We start from the raw sequence: 23,529 nt of genomic DNA, 5'->3' as shown, positions 1-23,529 counted from the left end.
TGTATTTAGGTGCCTTGCCAGATTGCAAAGCCCAAACAAAGTGACATGGCATCCAAGGAGATGTATTCAGGTTTGATTGGAGGTTTAAGCAACACCCACATGATTAGAATAGTGCTCCACATCTACTTTTTAATGGCTGAATGGTGCAAAGCAGGACACAAACCACAGGGTCAGCAAAGTGCAAAGATCCAGCAATTAGATCACTATGAAGAGGCTATTTAGAAAACTGAAGTTGCTACCACATAAAAAAATTGTCCTGAATTTGGGAAGAGGGTGCCTGAGTTCACATCTCAAATGCATTTTGTCTCCAAAAAAGAGAATTATAAACATTTTATTTCAGTGGAACTTAGTAAGTTATTACATTATTTCTCTTTTATAATGGAATTACGGTCTGTTCTGTGTTGCCTTGGAAGCAAATTAAAACAGATGAGATAGACTGCAACTTGATCTGTAGCAAATAGTTCCAGGTAGCACGTAACAGAAAATACCAAACTTAGCACCGCAGGGTTCTTCACTCTATCAATTATATACATTAAAAAACTGGGCAATTAAGGACAAACTTGACCTTAGGACAAATACTGCCTTTGTGATGCTGAAATTCTGTCTATAATGTATTCACTGATACAATTCAAACCAGAAGTTTGCTTATGGTCAGCAGCTGTTGACCTCTCAGAAACTCAAATCTTTGCAGAAGAGCAAACGCTTTTGTGTAGATAGGACTTTTAATTGTGCATTTTATTAGCTTTACTTCTTCCCAACATTGATGATTAACATCTTCTGAAAACCATGAAAATCTTTCATTCTTAAAATTACAAGCAAAACCATCTTGCATTATTTTACAAACTTTGTTGACCAGAAGTCAATTCATTGCAGTTCAGTATTTTACCAATGGTCACTATTTTACCAATTTTATTTACTGCAGTCCTAAAACTTCAGATACCTATGTCTTAATATTTATTCTAAATCTTGATGCATAGAACGACTCAGTAGAACAATTTATTAGACTCCAAAAGAACTTTTATATTCTTGATAAATACTTTTTCCAAACTGTAAACAAAAGAGCCTAAGTAAACAACAAGAGAAAAATAAAACCTGGCCACCTTGAAGTCTCGCTGGTATATAATCATACCTGCTGGATGTGCGTATAATCTATTAGCTTTAAAGAAGTTCGAGTACATCAAGCCACGTCCTTCATTGTGGTTGTAATTGTTGGCACTGCCAGTCTCTCTCCTCGTCTCGGTTCTGTAGTTCTCTCACTGATGACCAAAATCTTTGAGCTCCCTCTGCTGCTCAGTTACGTGTAACACAGTAAACAGTTACAGAAGAACAATGGGTTAAAAAAAAAACATGATCGGATGCAAAATAGCCCGGTGCCAACTTTACTGGACTTTATAGTTCTCGATAAGGAAGAGGAGTTTATCAGTGAGCACTGGGAACTTACAGTGTGGCAGGAATCAGTTTTCAAGCAACTCACCCACACCTGGTCTAACAGATCAGGAAACACAGCCAAACCAACAAAAAAACAAACAAACAAAAAAACAACAACAACAACAAAACCAACAAAACCAAAAAAAAAACCAAACAAACACACAAAACAAAAGAAAACAAAACAAAAAAAAACAGTAGATTAATTTGGTTTACAGCTTGTTAACTCTGTAAATTGGTTCTTTCTTGCTTTCTTTTTTCTTTCTTTTTTTTTTTTTTTTGTTGGGTTTTTTTGCATTTCTTTCAACTTCTTTTAGTCTATGGGTTACAGTTATTTCACATTCCCTTTCTTCGTCTCAAGAGAAAAATCAGAGGATTCATAGTGGGGAAAAGTCATGCCACCTCTAGCTAGGAAGCTGTGATTCTACTTGAACATAGGTAATTGTAAGTGATCATATGAGGAACTTAATGTATGTCATGTATGCTCTGAGGAGGCAGAAAAAAAAAAAGTAAAACACATATTTTACAACTCCCTAAAACAAACTTTCATCATCAGCACCGTAAGTCCAGCCTTGCCAATCTTTCTATGTTATTGACCTGAATGGTACTACCAGATCTGTGTGTGTCTTGATGATATTCACAAAGTGAGGGTTTCACACTCATCCTCTAGCCAAGTAAAACTCTTATTGCTTTGCACATATAAAGCAAAATCTAGGTCCAGGCTTTCATTTTTTACATGTTGCTACTATTTTTTCTTTTCACATAAGAATTTTAAAATCTTAAAGAATAGGAGATTAAAAAAATGTGGAAGCCCAGAATAAAATTGTGATTTCATTGTATGAAATTAATATAACATAATTAACATAATTTAACATCTGATTTTTTTATTTAAGATACACAGTGACATAACTAAGCATGCTTAACCTTAACAATATGACAAATCATTTGGATTGCTACAGTTAACTGTATATTGACAATATGGGAACCATATCCTGCAGGAAACCAAATCATTTGCTTATTGGTGCACTGGAACTTAAATTTCAGTTTTTATCACAACACCCTCAAAAGTTCCTTACAGAGGTATTTTTGTAGCTCAGGCTGTGCTTCAGCTTGTAGTTGCACTGTATCTCCTCATGCTAAGAGAAGAGATTCCTCATTGTTAAGAGCAGTGTCATATACATTGTTGGCAGTTACCAATTAAAAAAAAAAAAAAAAATCAGTCTTACAGGGTGAGAATAACATCAGAGTCAACATTTTCAGCTACAAATGTTCACAGACAAAATACTGAATATGTGAAACACAGGCCACAGAATATTTAGGATATGCGGCAGATAGGCCACGCCAGAAAGCCTCCTTTCATTCTGGCAAATATGACTGACCAACTTCCTCAAGGTTTTCTGAGTTTTAAAGGTCAGGAACAACACTTTGATCTTAATGCAGACTTATGCAATATTTACTAAGTATGTATTAAGAGGCTTAGCATAATGCCTGTGCTGAAAGTGCATTGAAAGGGACACTCACTGAGAGACCTTATGGCAAATGACAGCAGTGCAGACAATTAACACACTAAAAAGCACATGTCTGTTATTTCTTCCTGCCACATTTTTGCTGATGGGTATTTCTTGACTCAGTCTAAAAAGAACTGTGTTATCCTGAGTGTTGTTAGGAAGCAGGTGATAGATCTTTGTGTACTCCCAGCACGAATGAGATTACCTTACATTTACAAATAAAATGTGTTTTTAACCTACATTAACCCATTTTTTAAGCCATCATAATTATTCTCCTTTCGCAAGTCACAGCTCTTTAATTTCATTAGCTTCAACATTCTTCAAGCCAGCATTTTTGTTTATGCTCTATTCTACCTATTCTAGGTTGTTTTTAAATAGCATGCATGAAAGGAGTGTTCACTTGTATACATTGCAAAGGTTAATGCTGAGGAGTTTCACCAAATAATTTTCCTAAAAGAATCATTTAGCTGATTGTCTCAAATACAAGGAAATATATGTCTTTCTTTGATGAAAAATTGCTGAAAAAAATGTGTAATGGATGTATCAATGTGTTAATACTGAAGTGACGGGCAGAAATGTCTACATTGCACAATTTTTATCTCAGATGAGTGAAAAAGTGATAAAGACCACTTTACAGTTTTGAAATTACAAAAGAAAATTTTTTTTTCCCCCTATTTGACAATTAACTTCATTCTATCAAGGCATGGAGAAGTCAACAGATTGTTTTTCTATCAGTTGGGAAGGCAGATTATTTAACATCCTTTATTTTATCATAAATTTGCCTCTGCCACCCCGATCCTGGGTCACAGAGTCAGGAACAGACAGAGGTTTTGCAAATTCTAGTAGGGTCTGCAGTTATCCAGTTTGTTACATGACCAGATTAATCCATAAAAATCCCTTTGCTAAACCTGCATTCTGAACAGACAGCATCATATCACCCTCCCCAGATATAGCATCTTTTTTCGTTATTGTATGGAAATTCAATAGGACGCAACCAAGGTGTGCTTGAAAAAGCACATTGTGAAACATACAGCATATGAATTAACAAAAAGATAGCATCCTTTTTTTCAAATAAAAAAAAAAAAAACCCACAAAACAAAAACCAAAACAAAACAAAAACAAACCAAAACAAAAAACTCAAACCTGTATCAGTTGGTTTTATAAGCATCAATGGAAAACACTTTTGTGCAGTGCTGCTCTGAAACTTTTAGTCTAGGATAACTTTTTAGAAGGGAATGTTGGAATTGAAATACTGTGGTAGCAGATACCAGGTAAAACAGAAATGTTAGACAAAGGTAGCACAGCCAACTTCCATCCATCTCACCAAGTTACAAGGTGTGGCATGGTACCAACTGCTTGCAACAGCTGATCAAGTGTGTACATTGCATGTCACTAATCGTTGCTGAAGAGGTGTTTTCAGGTGCCTATTAAGAATGAGACCAATTGGAGCTGTGCATAAAAATGTGAGGGTCAAATATCTGATTTGCTGATAAATTGTAATAGATGGTGCAGGCTGGGTGACGCTATGCATAGAAGAGGCTAGTACAGATGATACTGCACATAATGTTTATCAGGTACCAACAGCTGAATTTCCAAATCTGGGGAAATCTGGTTCCCTGCTAACACTGAAAATCATCCTTACACAGTAAATCAGAAATTAGGAGAAATAATCTCATTGTTTATCTCCTGGCCTCTGGGAAGCTTATGAGGATGCCTGTACTATTCTATACCTTTTCCCAACCTTCTCTTTCTGTGTTATGAGATTATTCCTGTATTCTTTCCTTTCATCTATACTGCAGTTTTTTTCTCAGGAAATAAGTACAGCCTTTTGGAGTCCTTTTATGACTCTAAAAAAGTAAAGGGAATGTCAATTTTTCCTTTTTGATTCCTTTGATGATTTATAAATGATTCAGAAAAAAACAAATAGACAGTGTTTGGATTGGATCATTCCAGTACTAAATTCCAGGAATTTGGGCACAAATGAGCTTTGCACTGAATAAAATAGTTTTGACTGCTGTGTTTGGTTTAGGTTTTGACTAGCAAAAATGGCTGATTGATTTTTTAAAATAGCCAGAAGCTTTGCCTTTGCTGGAGTTGATGACCTTTGCAGAAGCTGGTAGCAGGTTTCTTTCCCTGGCCCCTCAAGCCAGTGGTTTTTAAACTGTTCTCAGAAGCAACTCCCCAGTAAGTTATCAGGGAGCAGTACTGTTCGTTCCTTGGTTAACAGAGTGTGATTATGCTATTTGAAAAAGAGGGTCAGTTACAGTGATGGTTTCCACATATTTCATATGTTTGAAAGACAGTATATTCAACAGGGATATATAGAAAAACAGAAATATAAAGTAAGAACAGGCACACATCAGTAAAAAAATGAACAAATAATCTTGTTTTCTTAAACATCAGGTTAATTATCCTTGTTTGTCACTGTAAAACAACGGTGTAAAGCAACAAGCCAACTCAAGACCAAGTCTCAGGTTTATTTTAGATAACATCCTGAGGCCAAATTCTGCTGAAAGCCCTAGAGACACGGTGCTATTTTACCTAATAAGAGTGCATTTGTCTGAGAAAATATTGGAAAAGCAGCAAGATCTTGCTTTCAAGTTTCAAAACCTGACATTTCTAGATATCCTTGCAATGATTTATGAAGAATTGAATATTCCTCTATGAAAGGAAACCATTTCATGCAGTCAACATCTTTGGATTGACTGTGAAGTTACAGTCTAGAATAACTGATACTGTAATGATGAAAAGGTGCTTGAAAAAGTTTTGGACAGTTTTGATAACTTTAGATGAAAGTACTGTCATAGAGGATCTGACTCAGTTGTTAGTGTGCACTTGCAGTATTAATGGAAATTTAAAAGTGAATCAAGAACCAAAAAAAACTATACTCTGTGCATGTACAAGTCATCGGTCTGAAAATATAATAACAAGTATCTATAAAGCAGGAGTTCAAACTGACAGTTTTCACTGAGAGCAGCCATATAATGGGCACAAACAGAATAAAGGTGTTGTCTTTTTGCAAAACCAGATGCCTTTAAAGCAGAATCTAGAAACATAATATACCAGAAAGTTTCTACAATTAAATTTCCACAATGAATGTAAACTGGATTCATCTTTGTGGTTGTGAGGCATAATTTATTTCAAGATTTTTTGGAAGAAGATGAATTGGAATCAGTTTTATATTTATCCCATGGCGTAAGGCTTGGTAGCTGAGTCACGGGCAAATTCAGTAGTGTTTTCTGGAACTTGGAGCTGAAATTCAATGGGATCTTATGCTATATGGAGAATGAATATCTAAGTCAGAAATAAAGAACTACTGGTTCCATTTAAATTTCCCTACTGGTGTAAACAGATCGACTGGATCTTAATACCCATCTATAAGGGTAACATGACTAATTTCAGACCTGTGTAACACTGTCAAGGTTTCCAGACATAACTTTACTTATTGCTAGAAGACAAGTTTCCCCACATGCAAGAACAGTGTTTCTAGGCTATGGCACATGCAGAAGACGGGCACTCTGAGCTCATGTAGGAAAGCTGCAGGTGGAGGCTGAAAACAGGTTTCCTCATTTCAAAGCATACTGCTCTTTGTTGATCCTATTTTTGTGGTGCCTGAAGACGCAATTCCATACTTACAAATACTTACAAATTAAATTAACTGAAAAGAAGTGCATACAGATTTTTAAAAAGCAAACACTGATAGTCTTTGCTTCCTAAATGATACCAGGTTTTTGTCATTCAGTTTAACAAAAGACTAAGACATGATGCTTAAACACTTTGGTACTCTTTGCCAATACATAAATCCACAAACAAATGTTTTTATTCATGAACAACAGTAACAACAAAATGTTAAATGTTGAATAAAATCTCCAAGATACCTAATGAAAAACAACCAGCAGTTTAACAGTCCCAGCTGTCACACAAAACATGTAAAATACTCCAGTACCTCAGGCATAGTGCTGAAAGCTGGGTGCCTGTATCCACTCGTTCAAGCTCAGCATCCACAAAAATCTCTCTTCAGCTACCACCAGATGCATACAGCCTTTGACTTCCTAGTCCTGGGAGAAATGTCAAATCAGGTATACATCTACACCAACTTCAGGTATACCCAATTCCGTAAATGTTTTACAACATGTTAGTCAGACATTGTTTCATAGATCGAGGGAACTGGCAGCAGGAGTAGTGTGCTGGGTGATGTTTTCTTAAATTCTTACTTATGTTAAGGGAAACCTAGCTTCAAATATTTTTTACCGCATTTGAAGAATCCAGAAGACTGAGTACAGGCCTGCAGTTTCCTTAGTACACTAAGACTAGGAGTAATTGCTCTGTTTTATCTAAATAAATAAATATTTACCAGGATAGGTGTTATAGTCAGCTCTTCCAGACATACTATAGGAAATAAATTTCTCATTCTCTCTGGTCCATTTTAACAAACAGTCTTAAATATTATACAAACACTTTGTACAATAGAGAAAGCTGAAAAGCTCAATTTAAAGACACCAAATTTCCCATTTCCACATAGCCACATATTGAAATCAGTAGGAATAGAAGACCTACAGGGGCCTCCTACATCATCAGTGCGAGCTACTGCAGACAATTTTGCTTTATAATCGTATCATAACCTGTTCTAATACTGTCTAAAATTGAAATTGTTTATTTATATGATAGTACTTATGAAAGGTTTTTATCTCCTCATTTCAAGGGAGACTTAGACTTTAGTCAAATTTTTACATCCTGTGTCAACCTATACACATCTGATCTTATTCTAGAAAAGCTGGAAAAAATTCACACCTCTTATTACCTCCTACCTATGTTTGCTTACATTCATTCTCCTTTCTCCGACTGCTCTTTCTCACTTAGAGGAAAATTCATGCCCTGTGAAAGCCTATAGCATTACTCCCATCCCCTCCAGCATTTTCTTACTTTTACATTTTTATATCAGTCTTTTCAACTTGTTTGAATTAGCAGCTCTTAGGTTAGCTGTTGCTAAATGTCTGTATCCTACTATAGCAATTACAGCATTACCCAGAAAAAGGTGTGAAGATAACTAACTTGTAAGCTCAGATCTACTCAGTCACTATTGCAGAAAATCTGAGAATCAGTGAAAATAAGATTGTGGCATCACTACATAGCTCTGTTCGCATTATGTGAGTATGCTGTTTATTAAGTTTCATATTTTGTTACAATCATACAAGAAGGCTAATTCCATTGAGGTTATGATCATCACAGAATCACAGAATCATCAAGGTTGGAAAGGACCTTGAAGATCATCCAGTCCAACAATTAACCTAGCACTGACAGTTCCCAACTACACCATATCCCTCAGCATTATGTCAACCCGACTCTTGAACACCTCCAGGGATGGGGACTCCACCACCTCCCTGGGCAGCCCATTCCAACCCCTAACAACCCCTTCTGGAAAGAAATGCTTCCTGATATCCAGTCTAAACCTTCCCTGGTGCAACTTGAGGCCATTCCCTCTTGTTCTATCACCTGTTACTGGGTTAAAGAGACTCATCCCCTGTTCTCTGCACCCTCCTTTCAGGGAGCTGTAGAGGGCGATGAGGTCTCCCCTCAGCCTCCTCTTCTCCAGACTAAACACCCCCAGTTCCCTCAGCCGCTCCCCGTACGACCTGTGCTCCAGACCCTGCACCAGCTCCGTTGCCCTTCTCTGGACACGCTCGAGTCATTCAATGTCCTTTTTGTAGTGAGGGGCCCAAAACTGAACACAGGAATCGAGGGACGGCCTCACCAGTGCCGAGTACAGGGGTCAGATCCCTTCCCTGTCCCTGCTGGCCACGCTATTGCTGACACAAGCCAGGATGCCATTGGCCTTCTTGGCCACCTGGGCACACTGCTGGCTCCTGTTCATCGGGCTGTCAATCAACACCCCCAGGTCCCTCTCTGACTGGCAGCTCTCCAGCCACTCCTCCCCAAGCCTGTAGCGCTGCTGGGGGTTGTTGTGGCCCAAGGGCAGCCCCCGGCATTTGGCCTCATTGAAACTCCTCCAGTTGGGCTCAGCCCATGGCTCCAGCCTGTCCAGGTCTCTCTGCAGAGCCTCCCTACCCTCGAGCAGATCAACACTCCCACCCAACTGGGTGTCATCTGCAAACTGACTGAGGGTGCACTCGATCCCCTCATCTAGGTCATCAATAAAGATGTTAAACAGGAGTGGCCCCAAAACCGAGCCCTGGGGGACACCACTCGTGACCGGCTGCCAATGGGATTTAACTCCATTCACCACAATTCTTTGGGCCCGGCCATCCAGACAGTTTTTTACCCACCAAAGCATGTGCCCATCCAAGCCGCAAGCAGCCAGTTTCACCAGGAGAATGCTGTGGGAAACTGTGTCAAAGGCCTTGCTAAAGTCAAGGTAAACAACATCCACAGCCTTTCCCTCATCCAATAAGCAGGTCGCTCTGTCATAGAAGGAGATCAGGTTTGTCAAGCAGGACCTGCCTTTCATAAACCCATGCTGACTGGGCCTGAGCATCTGGTTGTCCCACACATGTTGTGTGATGGTACTCAGGGTGAGCTGCTCCATCAGCTTCCCAGGCACTGAAGTCAAACTGACAGGCCTGTAACTTCCCGGATCATCCTTCTGACCCTGCATATATATGGGCATCACACTGGCCAATTTCCAATCTGTTGGGATTATGTAACACTCATGATGTTTCTCTTATTTATAAGGACACAGATACCAATGTAAAGACATTATAAGAAAAAAAAAATCAAAAGGCTAGGCCAAAAGAAATATTTTTTCAAATATCTTTAGTGTTGCTGCCTCATGATATGTATTTAAGCAATGGAAATTAATCTCATCATGATATATGGGGATTTTGTCCTTAACTCCCATTAAAGCTAATAGGAGTTAAATCTATCAATCCCCAACTATCACTGTAAGAATATAATCTTTCTCACTCACTTTTACATTAACCTGCAATTTACTAACACTTTATTTACAGTAACAAAAGCTATAGTCAACTTTAGAATAACTGTTAAATTAAGCTGAATTAAGAAAATAAAGGATTTTCAGATTGTCACATTTGTTCCTCATTTCTGTTCTTGAGTCTAGTAAATATGTGCTGGAAAAGATTTCCAGTACAAACACTTTACATGAAGCATTAAACTTGAAATTCTTTCCTTGAATAAGTTTGCGTTATTTTGGCATCATTTAAAAATTCAGTTCTGCTCTCATGTCTTCATACTATTCTGAATGCTTGGTATTTTATGCACTCTGGGTGTGTATTTTTAATTACAATAGCAAAAGTAATCACTCAGCATGAAAGAGCTGTGCACTCAGATTTTTTTATACATCATACCCACATTGCAAAAACATATTCTAAATCATGTCCAAAAAAGTGGAAAGTGTTTTATAATACTTTAAAATTAAACATTAAAATTATAAAATTCATCAAAAGAGCTTGTAAGAATCTGTTTTCTACATAGCCTTTTTTTCTTTTCCAAAGAGAATACACAGCATGCTATCAAATATGGTCATGAACAGCTGGTAGAACAAGAAATATTATGAGACTGTGATTCAGGCTTTAATTTTCTTTAAAAGCCAATATAATCACAGCAAGGTGTGGGCTGATATGAATTTTTTACTGACATGCCCCTCCCTGTGTCGTTAGTGTCATTATAATGAGGGTGCTAGATCTCTTTTTCTTTTTTTCCCCTAAATCCTTCTAGATTCTAATACCAATTTACACAATAGTAAAACTCAGCATGTCTGAGAAAATTTGGTTTCTTCAAAAGCACAAAATAACCCTTCTGACTTCAGAATCTGCCTCACTTGTCACATAGTCCTCAGCAGGCCCAGTCATATCCTACAGCACAGAAACTGGGTTCCGTACCTTTGCTCACTCTTAAAGCACTTTCCTTTGTCCCTTCAGCCTAGATAACCCTCTTACCCAGGAAGCCCTACCCTGCCATCTACACTCACCAGACAGGTGTCTCTAGACAGGGATCTACAGGTTGTCACCTTCCTTCCTCTATCCAAATTGCAGGTATTCCCTGCTCACAGGCTTCTCTGCTACTCTGCCTCTAGTGCTCCAGTTTGCACAGGCTTTTACTCTCTCAACAACTGCATCCAGTGCTTTTGACACAGCAAAGCCAACAAATCAGCTTCCTCTAGCTGCAACCTTCTTCACAGTTTGGAAAGGTCCCAACTTGCAAGCCTCTACAAAACATTATCAAACCCTAGGAGCAAGTTTAATCCCATATCTTTCTTTCCCGGAAAAAAAAAAAAAAACACACACACACAAAAAAAACAAAAAACAACAAAACAAAACAAAACAAAACAGAACAAAACAAAACAAAACAAAAAACACAAAAACCAGCTACCTCCTCAAGGCATTTCTTGTCAGAGACTGTGAGCCAGTGTGAACAGATATTGATCAAACACTTTATCATAATCATGACGATACTGAAGGCGAATTAAAAACAAATATATTGAATACACATAACTGAGAAAAAGTATGTATTCACTATTTCTTCTTCACCTGTTTTTAATCAGAAAACAATAACCTTCCAAAGCACTTCTGGGGAATCTGAATTCATTCCCTTGCTTTAAAAATAAGCAGCCTTTACATTGCTTGATCTTTCAGTAACTAGATTTCTTTTTCAGTTAATAGATTCCCCCAATGTAAATGCATGGGAACATATGAAAGCTAATTTATTGGCATAACAGGTTTAGTTAAAGAAGATTTCTAGTCTGCTTTCCATCTACAAACATTCTATGCTACAATATGTAGGATCTCTCACAATCTTCTTTTTAGTTGCTCTATCTTCTTTTATAGATTTAAATTGAATGAGGATTTAGCTACTTGACTTCTAGTAAGATTGAAGGGATAGAATACTGAAAACTTGATGTTTCTAATCAGGCTTTAGTAGTTCCCTGTTTTGCAATATATTTTTCCTTATTTTTGTGAACATTATGAAACTGGCTACTCTACAGTTTCAGAAAACTGAATATATAAAATAAAATCTGCAGTTTCTGATATATGTTATATATAAGATATAATACATATATATATAAACCAACATTTTTCAAAGCATATGTTTATACTTTATACTGGTTAAGTCTTTCATTCATTTTGGTTAATTTTACAACAATTTCTAAATATTTATACTAGACCTTACAGTGTAACAAGACTGTTTCCTAGCTTTGCAAAATTTAGGGAAAATGTTTCAGATTTGTGCATGTGCTACAGCTCTGGTATGACCCTAGTATTAAAACCACGGTGTTTGAGATCTATCAAAATGTTAGGATTGGCTTTTCAATTAATAACCTCTACTTCCCCCCTTTCATCACTGACGCCTGTGAACTTGACACTTCTTTCTCCCTTGCTGTTCATCTAGACCCACATGCACTGGTCCACAAAGTTAATTTCTTCATGAAAGGAGATGGTTAACAAATAGATACTGAATGGTATTAGTGCCTGTTCAAGTTTTAGTTAGGTGCCCAAGTGCATTTAGTGGTTTTAGATATGGTCTTAATAATCCCTAAGAGTCTCTGGGTTATCTAGACATCATAGGACTGCTGGAGATGTGCATCTTTTTGAACAGCAGCCAAAAGGCAGAATATCTTAGGGCCTTTCAAATGCCACCAGAGTCTTCGCGTAGACAAACAAATTGTTCCTTATCTCCTCAGTACTGGTACAGTCCAAATCCACGTTAACTTTTATATGTTGCCATGGCATCAGTGTAGAACCTCTAAAACAACATGATTTTCCTGACAGACTTCTTGGTGCACTTCATGCCTATCAATAAATTCAAAGACAATTCATATCTAATAAATTTTCTTTAAAGTTAGAGATATATCTCTTTGCACAGCCCATTTAGCAGCTGTTTAAGCTGCTGGAGTTAGCAGGCCCTTCTTCTGGACTTAAGCTTGTTCAGCTTTAACGTTTATTTTACCCTATTTATGCTACTCTAGACAATGTCATATTTACCTGCCAACACAAGAAAGGCTGCAGAGAAAGTTAGGATGGAATTCCCAAATTCCTATTTGATCTAATTGGGTTATATTTCCCTGAGGAGCTAAAAGAGAGGATGATTTCAAATACACACTTTCAGTAAAGATTTCTACTATTATCCCATACAGTCACTCATTGAAACCAGTCATATTCTAAGTGGTAAAATATAAAATGTATTCATGGAATATGGAATATATCGCATCAAAAATTTCTCTGAACAAATTAATAATCTCAGAAAAACTCAATTTTTTCATTTAACAAGAAATACCTTCTGCTGTTAGAGCAAAAGCAAGTTCAGGGACACATTATTTGTCTGCAAAAAAACCCCTCAGAATCTTTAGTCGACTGAGAACATGGCAAAGATCAACGAAGGCAGAGTCTTAGTGTGATGTTTGTTGATGTAATTGTCATGTCCATTTTTATCTAATCCCTTATACTATTTCTTGAAAGTGCAAACATTTTAAAAGCCCCTGAGCTAAAGCTTAAAAGTGTAATTACACTGAAGAAGTTGTAAAATGTGATTTTAGTGTAATGCATTAGGAGTTGGGAACACACAACTTCCTTTAAGAATGGAAGTAGCATGTTCAGTCTTCAATTAATGAATATTCTAGGACATGCATTAAGAGCTCTGACAAACATTATATATTATGTCAGTACCACGTTTAATTAATTTTTTAAGAGTTATCCCAGTTTTTAACTAGCTTTGACTGACTTTTGATATGATTATTATTTGTGAGCACAGAAACTAAAATCCAGACATTCTGACTGATAACAAATCAAAAAAACCCCCAACCCTAAAATTAAGTAAACCTGTCCATTTAGCAATGTTTCCAGCCTAAAACCTACGGAAAACAAGTAGACTTTGTAGCGCACTGTTGAATTCAACAGATTTTAAATGTTTTGTGATAGAGACAAGGTTGTCAGGGACTAAAAATCAAGGAGTCCTCACAGAAGCTACTGACTATATTCTTCTTCTTTTAGCTGTGTGTTGAATGACAAAGACTGATAGCAAGGGGAAAACTGAACTGGAGTAGTGACAGAACAGTTCTTATCATCCAAACCATTAGCAGCAATGGTAAATGAGATATTACTTAACCCACAAGAAAAGAAAGCAAGCAACATTTGTCTGTCCCAGGCAGAACATTAACAGATGCCAAACCACTTGAGAAGCCAAGGTTATGAAAACGGATGATACACCTAGGAAGAGCACTTGGTGCACAAGTAGCGCATATATTTATTTTCTGAACTCTGAATTTTGATTTTGTAAGGGAATGTGAGAAGTCTGATATTACAGGTAGCAATTTTGAAGTCTTAAGTTTAGCTAGTTCTTTGACGAGTAAGTTCTAGCTCTATTGATTTCAATATGAGTATTGCTGGGCAGTTATTAGAGTCAAACTCTAAGTTAGAGTTTGGAATTAGGCAAAATTTAAATAAAACTTTGTCAAAACTATTTATAGGGCACCCACCTGCATCCCTAGTAGTTCAGAAGTGTAAGAAAAACCAAACCAAACAAAAAAGACAGAAAGGTTAAAAATATAAATGAACACCTTAAAATCTGCTTTTATACATCCATGGTCAAAGAAAGAGAGAGCTCTTCATCCAAAATCCATCAACAATCGTTTCTGAATAGCTCAAATAATTTCCTAAAGCCTTCTGAGATCAGAAGCAAGTTAGCCCTCACCCAAATCCCCAAACCATCTGGCCTGACCTACTTAATGGAAGGGGTAAGAGCACCCACCAATTTCAAAGTAGTCTTGGATTAGAGCGTTTATCCAGGAACTGAACAAGCCTTACTGCTCATCCTCTGCCTGCAAGGGCTCAAATCTAGAGATCCTAATCACCAACGAAGTGCTTAGCCAACTAACTTGAGGCAGGACTAGACAGGAAAGTTTTCTGTCTCTCTGTATGGAACTGCATACTTGCCCTTATACAGCAAAATTGCAATAGTCACAGGATTAGAAAGAAAAAAATGTGAGAGGAAGGCTTTCTCCTTAGGCCCATTGATGAAGACATTCCTTTCTCAGGAAGGAATTCTGTAGTTCTGGAAAATTCACAAAGTTGCTTCATACTGAGGGAGTGGTGTAGTACTGCAGTCACACCCCAGAATGAGAACAATAAGGACATCCTTAGTTGTACCCACTGCCAAATCAGTTCTGGAAAGAGAGCTTACACCTATGGAATTATCCTGGGACAGATCATTTGGAAGGATTCTGTCAGTCAAACTCTCTACCATAATCAACAGCAGATCTACATTGCTTCTTCTAATGAATGCCCTACAGCTATTCTGTATAGAAAAGCATGTTCTTAGGGATGTTTGGCATTAGTCAAATCTCGTTAGTCTGACACAAATTTGACGTGTCAATTAAAGTTAAATACTTAGCAATCAATTTAAATCACAGTTAATTTCTCTTTAGCTGCTATGGTAAATCTCTGACAGATTAGTGAGTTACAGTGAATGGTGGAGCATGGAGTCTGTTGTAGTTTTTTTTTCACTCAGTAATTAATCTGCCATACAGCATAGATATATGTACTACTCTTGCTGTAGTTCAGACCTGGAATAATGCAAAGATGTAATAAAAAATTATTTGCAATAATAAGTCATACCAGTGAAAAGATCACCAAAGTTTATAAGCATGATAAGCAAAAGGATGAGCCATTTCAGTTCAGCCTATATATATATTGATAATTAAGGATGTTTTCGTCCTTAGATTTAAAAGGTTTTCTCCCTCTAGTATTTATCTTTTGATATATTTATGGATGGCAATGAAGTCATCAGTCAAGTCATAATACAAGTCCTTTGTATTACTGGTTTAAAGAAATCAATCTTTCCCTGTCTACTATCACAGAACTGGCTATCCTGTCTAGTCCTATATCACCATTTTTTGCACTTTCTTCTATACTTTTTCAGAACATGCATAACTACAGATGGATAAATAATACCAGTAAGCATGGAATTACAACTACTAAGCATGAGGAAATACAGGGGAATCCTTCAGATTATGGAAACTGTATTTACATTTTTCAAATGTCAGTGTGCATTTCAAGGGTCCTCTCCTACTTTGATTTTGCAATGACATTGGTAACCTGCATGGAAAATTACTTACCAATTTGAGGGACTTATTTAAATTTAAATATTTGAGTTTCTATACTAGGGAAATTTCGTCAAAGGCGTATTGAAATCATTAGCTGAATAGCATTTGGTCCAGTCTGAAATTTTCAGATATGTAAAGGAAAGCTAAGGAAACTCCATCAGTTTACCCAAATTAGGTTACCTAATGTGTGGTTGACATGCTTAGGGCCAGTGTACAAATTTAAAATGGAAAGGTGTTATTACCGCAAAGTACTACTATGCCACAGGGCATTCTGTCTAATTCTGCTGATTAAGGTGGCAATAAAAAGCACGTCAAGTTGCGTGTTTTTCAGAGACTGAGATAACAACTTTCGAAAATCTCACCAGTAAAAATTAAAACTATTAATGTGTTCTGTAACATTGCAGATTTTCATGTACAGCAGTGAGAATGAGAAAGCAAACCTGAGAGAGAAGACAGCTATTACAACCTGTATCCATCGAGTACCCCCATGGTACTACCTTTGTATTAGTATAACAAAAAACAAAATCATCCTTCACTTTTTGTGACATTTTGTCTGATGGTTTTCTAATGTGAAACAAAAAAAAAAAAAAAACAAAAAACAAAAAACAAAAAAACACCAACAACCAACTTCTAGCTATGGTAAACCAGGAAAGCATATGTTACAAGGGGAACACCCATCTTGGAAACTGTGAAATAAAAAAGTTAGTATGATGTTTTTACTGCTGTTCCGTAACAGTAACAAGTTTAGTACTACACTAGATTGTGTAGCACTCCTCTGGTTCAGAAAATGACCATTTTCTGCTTAGCTTTCCATTTTATCTTCCAGTTGTGGAGGCAGTCTTAAGTCTAACCTTTTTTTTCCACAGTATTGCATCAAATTTAAAGTATTAAAGGCAAAATCCCAAAGGGCTTTTAATTAGCCATTGCAAACATCTTTTTTGACAAATTACATCAATATTAAGAAGTCAAAGTATCCTGAAGATAAAATGCATAAGGCAACCATAATATTCTGTAGAACAAAGGCCAAATATGTTTCTCATTTACCCAAGAAACAAAATGGAAAGTTAAGTGACATATGCTCTACAACACTCCTTTTTAGGTTGGTGTACCAAGGATGTTGTGCTGAAATATGAAACTATTAATTCTATTTCACTAGCAGCTGAACACCTGATAACTTGGTGGGGCAGTGGATAGAGGGAGAAGAATAACACACACATACAACTAACTGTATGACCAAATAGTCTCATTCCTTATGGGGTGATAAACAAATTCAATAAAACAAATAGCCCACTACAGTTACAAAATTGTATTTTGAAGTGGCTCTTCAAGACATTGGTTACTCTTTTAGGCCAGGATTCCCTTGGGTCTTATTATTCCTCACTTCAGCCTTCATGTGAGCAGCTCTGTGATATCTTCTTAGGATCAGAAGATCATATCCAGCTTTCATTACAACAAAGTGCCATAGTTATCAGATGAAAAAAAACTATTCACAAAAACAATATTTCTCATAGTGCCTTCAAATTTACTTTTAACAGTGTTCTTGGAGAGTCAATGAGATTTTCATGTTAAAATTTTACAGTGAACTAGAACAAATAAAGCAAGAACCATTTGACTACATTATCAAAAAGAAAAGTCTAGATTTCACTTAGATAGGTATATTAGTCAAAATTATAACAGTATTTGGAACTGCAACATGTAGAGTTCTGTAAGAAAATTCATTTATGCACGAAAATTTGATTATTTGGTTCAAATTATAGCATTCAAAAATTATGAGAGCTGGTGATATGCATTGTTCAAATGAAGGGCGTATTTTTGAAATTTGCTTTTATATCTCTCTCAGATCTAGAAGGATACTACATACAGTGCATATTAAAAATGCATTAAAGAAACCAGAGTTAGGCAATTAATATCTTGAGGGTTTGTGCAATAGTTTCCATAAAACAGTCTAGCTATATTCTGTATGCTATGGGAATACAGCTCTATCTGTATCAGTATAATGAAGAAGAAATCAACATATTCAGTGAGTATTTTAGATTTCCCTGTGGTCTGGAAATTGCTAATCAAAATGTTCATACTGGAGTCCATAATGGCCTCAGCCTCAGCATGGATAGCAAAGAGCAATTATCTGATCTCCCAGTTTTTATTTTATTGAGCCCTATGAAGGTGATGAACAGTATTCTGACCTCTAAGAAAGTTCACCCTGTAGCTAAGGGTTTTGAAGGACAGTGGTGCAAATGCAGACCCATAAAGCAATCTCATTTTGTAGAACCAGGGTACAGCAGCTGTTCAGACAATGGCAGCCTTGAGGTTATAAAAGTGGCTGTGGAAGTCAACACAATTTAAATGATGATTTCTCTCTCCCCTCAAGGAGCCTCCCCAGCACAGAGTTATTTGAGTCAGGAATCACCCCTCCGGGCAAGTAGCATGTGAGAATAGTAATCCTCTTGTAGGAAAACAAATCAGTTCTGGCAGTTTAATTCTGGTCTCTGTGCTTGCATCAAACAACCCTACTTGTTTAAAACAGTTAAGCCTTATGCTTGCAATGTGTAATTATAAACTGAGACAATGAATACTTGTCCTTCACACAATAGCAGTCAAATGTATCTCTTTCCTTTTGATAGATCAGGAATTTTTTTTGTGACTCATGAGAGCCAATTTAAGTCAGACTTTGCAGGGGACAGAAAAATGAAAAATAGCTTCAATTGTTTCAATGAAAAATTTAACTAGGATTTTTTTCATCTTAAAAGCTGGAAACAATTTAAACCAATAAGCTTTAGGCAAACTGACATACAGAACATCTTAACATAACCTAGAATAGATACCTCTATTTGTCTTCCTCCATTTTCCATTTTCATTTCAACTTTCTGCTATGCATTTTTCACCTGTTCTGTTGCGGGAGAGCTAAGCACGCACACGATCAAGCAATGCCCATTTATTACCACTAAGAAAGCCCTTTTATAATGTTCTCCCGCACACGTGAGTAACACGCAGTACAAGTCCTCAAGATTGGACAGTTGACTTAGCCCGCGCTTTAAACCTTGGTATGATTGGATAAAAAGCGCCACATCAGCCTTGCCAGGCTTCCTGCCTTGTGGAACTTCCTCTTCCGTCCCAACCTCTTCCGGGGGTTGTTTGTCTCATCGAGTTTCTCCCCCCTCATTCAGGGTCACATCCTTATCGCATTCTTGCTCGGCTGAGGCTCTTATCAGTCTTGTTCTCATGCAGGATTGCTTGCTCACATGTCCATTCTCTAGTAGAAAGCCCTCTAGAATCCCAACATTCTGTCTTATACATACATACTCTATAAGTAATCCCATTCATATACTCACATATTCTACAGAAAAAAATAAAATAAATAGACATACTTCAGGTTATAAAAATTAAAACGTAAAGCTTGGGTTTGGCTGAAGTGCAGATGAAGTCCTGAGATCTGCCAATGCTCACACCCAGTGCCCCAGGTTTAGAGCTAATGTTTCCTTTGGTGCAAGGATCCACTTGGGACAGGCAGTAGAGCCATCACTGCTCATAAATCCTGCTTCTTCCTGGCCTTTTGATTGTATACAGGAATTTGGAAGGGGAACCGGTACTATGTGGTATTTGCGATATCATGCAAAACAATAAGGTTATTTCAAGGGGTATTATGTCCTCTTGTTGCACGGAAGACACCAAAAGCTCAGTTCTGTGAACAATGTGGCACAAGCTTTGAACAATGATGCACAAGGTTGTCTAAGGGTTTTGGCTTACTTTAGGAAAAAAAAAAAAAAAAAAAAAGAAAAAAAGCAGCTTATTCCTACATCTGTGAAGTACAAATCCCTGCCTCTGTTTCCATCACACCATGGTGCTAATTACAAAAATTACCAAGAGCTTCTCTTTAGAACTTTTTATGGTTCTTGAGGCTGTCACTAGCCATGATGAAAAAGAAGGAAAATTTCTTGCAGTCCTTTTCTGAAAGTGGGGATTTAACAAATTAATTAGCAATTTTATTTTAAAAAGCAATTGATTAATAAATCCTATGCACTTTTCACTTGACATTTGATCTTCTATGTTTCCATTTGGCCAAAGACCCTTTTTCATGTCTGCTGAAAACAATAATCTGATTTAGTTTCATTCTTCAGGTGTAGTTTTCCACTTACTGGCTTATATGAATATAAAATCATCTGCTGGGACTTCCTCTAGAGGATATGAAGTATTTTCTGATTTTCAAGAAACAAATGCTTGTTAAGCATGTTTTTAGCATATTTAGCTACCTTTATTCAAGCTGAGTAATTAAATTGACCAAAGCAGCAGGATGCTGAAGACATAAAAATCTATTTATCATGAATAAATGTTGCATATTGAGGTTCCTCTTGCCCTTTATTACGTCTCTTGGTTTGATTCTCACAACCGTATGGCTGCACTGCATGTTCCAAGTTACATAAGAACAGATATTGATACGACACTGGAATTTTAACAGTACCGACAATTTCTACATCAGTGGATTTTTAAATAGTTATTCTAAAAACTAATAACTACTACCCATAGATATTCACCAACTTGCATTGCTCAGTTTTGAATACTTCCTTTCCTGTTGGGACTCAAAAACTTTTCTTTTTAAAATTAATTTTCATTGTCTTTTTTAGAATAAACAAGTGAAGTTATTTACTTCTGTTAGATTCAGAAGTGTCACATAAGCTCCAACAACCAGCTCCCATTTCCCCTCTGCACCTAGCCTGTCTTTCTTTCAAACAATTTTATTATCTTCTTTCATTACTGCAGTAGTGCAAATAATGAGGAAAATCACATTATGACCAATAAAAGTTTAGTACCTATGTCCTTACTCTCAGTGTCACAGTTCTCGATATAATGTAATGAGATGTTAATACTTTTATTTAAAAACAAATATTTTCATCTTTCAGAGTGGTAAAATTTTAAGAATGTGCCCAGACATGAATACAACATTGTCTCTGACAGCATATACAACTCCAAAATTACTTCCAGAAATTTGAAGCACGCCACTTGTCTTTTCTATAAAAGCACCCTTGATGAAGACAGGACTGTCTGTAGGAATTAAGGTGACTCCACTTGCACCTAAGATAATTTATCATAAGGACTTATATGATCTTCACCATATTTGAACATAGGAGGAACACGTGTCCTCCTCAGACAGCTATATGGCAAGTTACTGCTCACACAAATTTCGATAGGGAACTGAGGAACAGAAAGTCTTAATGGTGCATCTAAAATACATAAAGATTAGAGAGAGAAAAAATAAATTAATTTAATTTTACTTACACTGGGACAGATTCTCACTGCCTGAGAGGGAAGTGGGAATGCACCCACCAGGAGTTGGGCAGAAAACTCTTTTTATGCTTCTCTCATTTTGATTTCAAGACAAAGCTGCTGTAGGGGTAGGGTTATATGGAGTTATATGAACTGTACATGGAGGCTGGATTTCCCTAGCTTGGGATTTTTTCAGTTGCCCTGAAATGCGTATTTATACTTATCCATTGTGTCCCCACTAATACAAATAGGTATCATGCTGGCATCCAGCTAAGTAATTCTTTTGTCATCCACAGATGGACAGGGGATTACATGGCTAAGAAATGAAATAAAAGCTAAATCCCTATGCTTGATAAAGCTTTGCCTGTTTTCTCTTTCATTCAGGATTACCGAGTGAACATCTTTCTCCGTCAGAATTGGAATGACCCACGCCTTGCATACAGTGAATATCCAGATGACTCTTTAGACTTAGATCCATCCATGTTGGATTCAATTTGGAAACCTGATTTGTTCTTTGCTAATGAAAAAGGTGCCAACTTTCATGAAGTTACAACAGATAATAAGTTGTTAAGAATTTTCAAAAATGGAAATGTACTTTATTCTATCAGGTGAGTCTCTAATCAAATTATTTTTTTCAGATAGAAGCTCAAAATTGTACCTAAGAATTACTAATGGATACCTTCAGGTGCTAGTCATGCAGAAGTATCACTAAAATAGTTGTGAGTTTTGAATACAGAACTTTATAGTCATTAATATTCATTGCTAATATTAAAATAGAAAATGATCCCTCATTTGGCATGCACATAGTAAAAATAATAAAAGTATCTTAAAAGAGCCTAGAGGAGCTAGGACACTTGCACAGAGCAAATAACCCTGGAGAATTATAATATGAGCTGGCCTATGTATGCTGTAGTCTCCAATGTCCAATGTTATTTCTTTTTCACCTTTTTGGATATTGCAGTTGCACTTCAACATAGAAACATGACCTGTTGGAGGAAGCATGGCATTTAAAAGTAGTTCATTTACTTCTGGAGATGGAGAGAAAAGTGGAAAGTAAACTTTTGAAAAGGTTTAAGAAGCTGTAAACAGCATTCCTAGTATTGACAAAATCTAGTTACCCTACTTGTTTTCTTTTCTCCCCACTTTCCTTTTATTAATACAATTAGCAGGCATTTTACCACTATCTTCAAAAACCTGATCTAATGAGAAACACATTGGATATGAGTATACTATTATCCCCATCAGACATGATATAGATTTAGTATTAATACAGTGACCTACTTGTGCAAAATGTTACACTTTTCAAAACAAACATACCTCTTGTCCATTTAGTGTTTTGCTTTGCAAGCTTTTACAATACTGAATTAATGGGTAATTGGACTTTTTGAAGATATCAGGAATCTGTAAAACAGTTTGTATACCAAGAGAAAAAGAAAACGTTTGTGACTTGTGTGGATGTATCAGTGGCAAGGGAGTCTCCTTCCTGCCTCCTTCCAGTGCAAGTGGGCATTGTCTTGTCAAGCTTACACAGGGAGAAAGAGTTGGGTTAAAATTCCTGCAAGCATTTCATATATAAAAGAAGGTTATTCCCCCAGTCTGCGAATATAACCATCCTTCAGAGTCACAACATGTATTCTGTCTCTAGAAACAGATGGAAAGCAAGTAAAAAGGATTCCTTATCCAGAACCAAGTAGAAAGTAGAGCTAAATCAATTATCTCCAGACTGTTTGAGTGACCCTAAGAGGCACTGGCAGTTGTTCCACTCTAATCAGATAACTTTTCCTCCTTGCTCTACCCCCTCCAGATACGTACAATACAGAGTATTAGACAACACCACTAGATTGACGCAAGTTTGGATTGCAACTTCAACAGAATTCAGACCAAGCTCATGGTCCCATGAAATGGGGAGAAAACCCAAACATGAAAAATAATATAATATTAAATTATAAAAGCAAACATTGACTGTGATGAAAGCAGATGCCAGATAGCTCCTGTGTTTCTTATGGAGCTAGAAAGTTTATGTTGCCATGACTTAAGTACTATTACAATTTCTGAAACAGATTTAAAATCATACAATTGGCATCTAGTTGAGTTGCTATGTGAATCTGAGTCAGTTAAGCTTTTGATGAGGGGAGACATGTGAATTGCTAATGTGCCGATAATAAAACAAAACAAAACAAAACAAACACTTTTCTAAATTTGCTTTTTCCTTTCATTCCCTAATGTCTCCTCCTCCCCTAATTGTATTGGAACAATTCAGACAAG

General features: G+C 36.8%; 1 protein-coding gene across 2 annotated transcripts in view; it reads left to right on the top strand.

The window, feature by feature from the left end:
• The window catches only part of GLRA3 (glycine receptor alpha 3), a 92,981-nt gene that overhangs the window by 29,393 nt on the left and 40,059 nt on the right, over positions 1-23,529 (top strand). For both annotated transcript variants that reach the window (XM_074905773.1, XM_074905774.1), the window contains exon 4: positions 21,649-21,872. In XM_074905773.1, the coding sequence (XP_074761874.1) occupies positions 21,649-21,872 (224 nt within the window). The remainder of the gene's footprint in view (positions 1-21,648; positions 21,873-23,529) is intronic.

This window comes from Athene noctua, chromosome 4 (genome assembly GCF_965140245.1).
Source record: "Athene noctua chromosome 4, bAthNoc1.hap1.1, whole genome shotgun sequence".
NCBI lineage: Eukaryota > Metazoa > Chordata > Aves > Strigiformes > Strigidae > Athene > Athene noctua.
The sequence above is the reverse complement of the archived record's forward strand: the minus strand, read 5'-3'. Positions and strand labels throughout refer to the sequence as shown.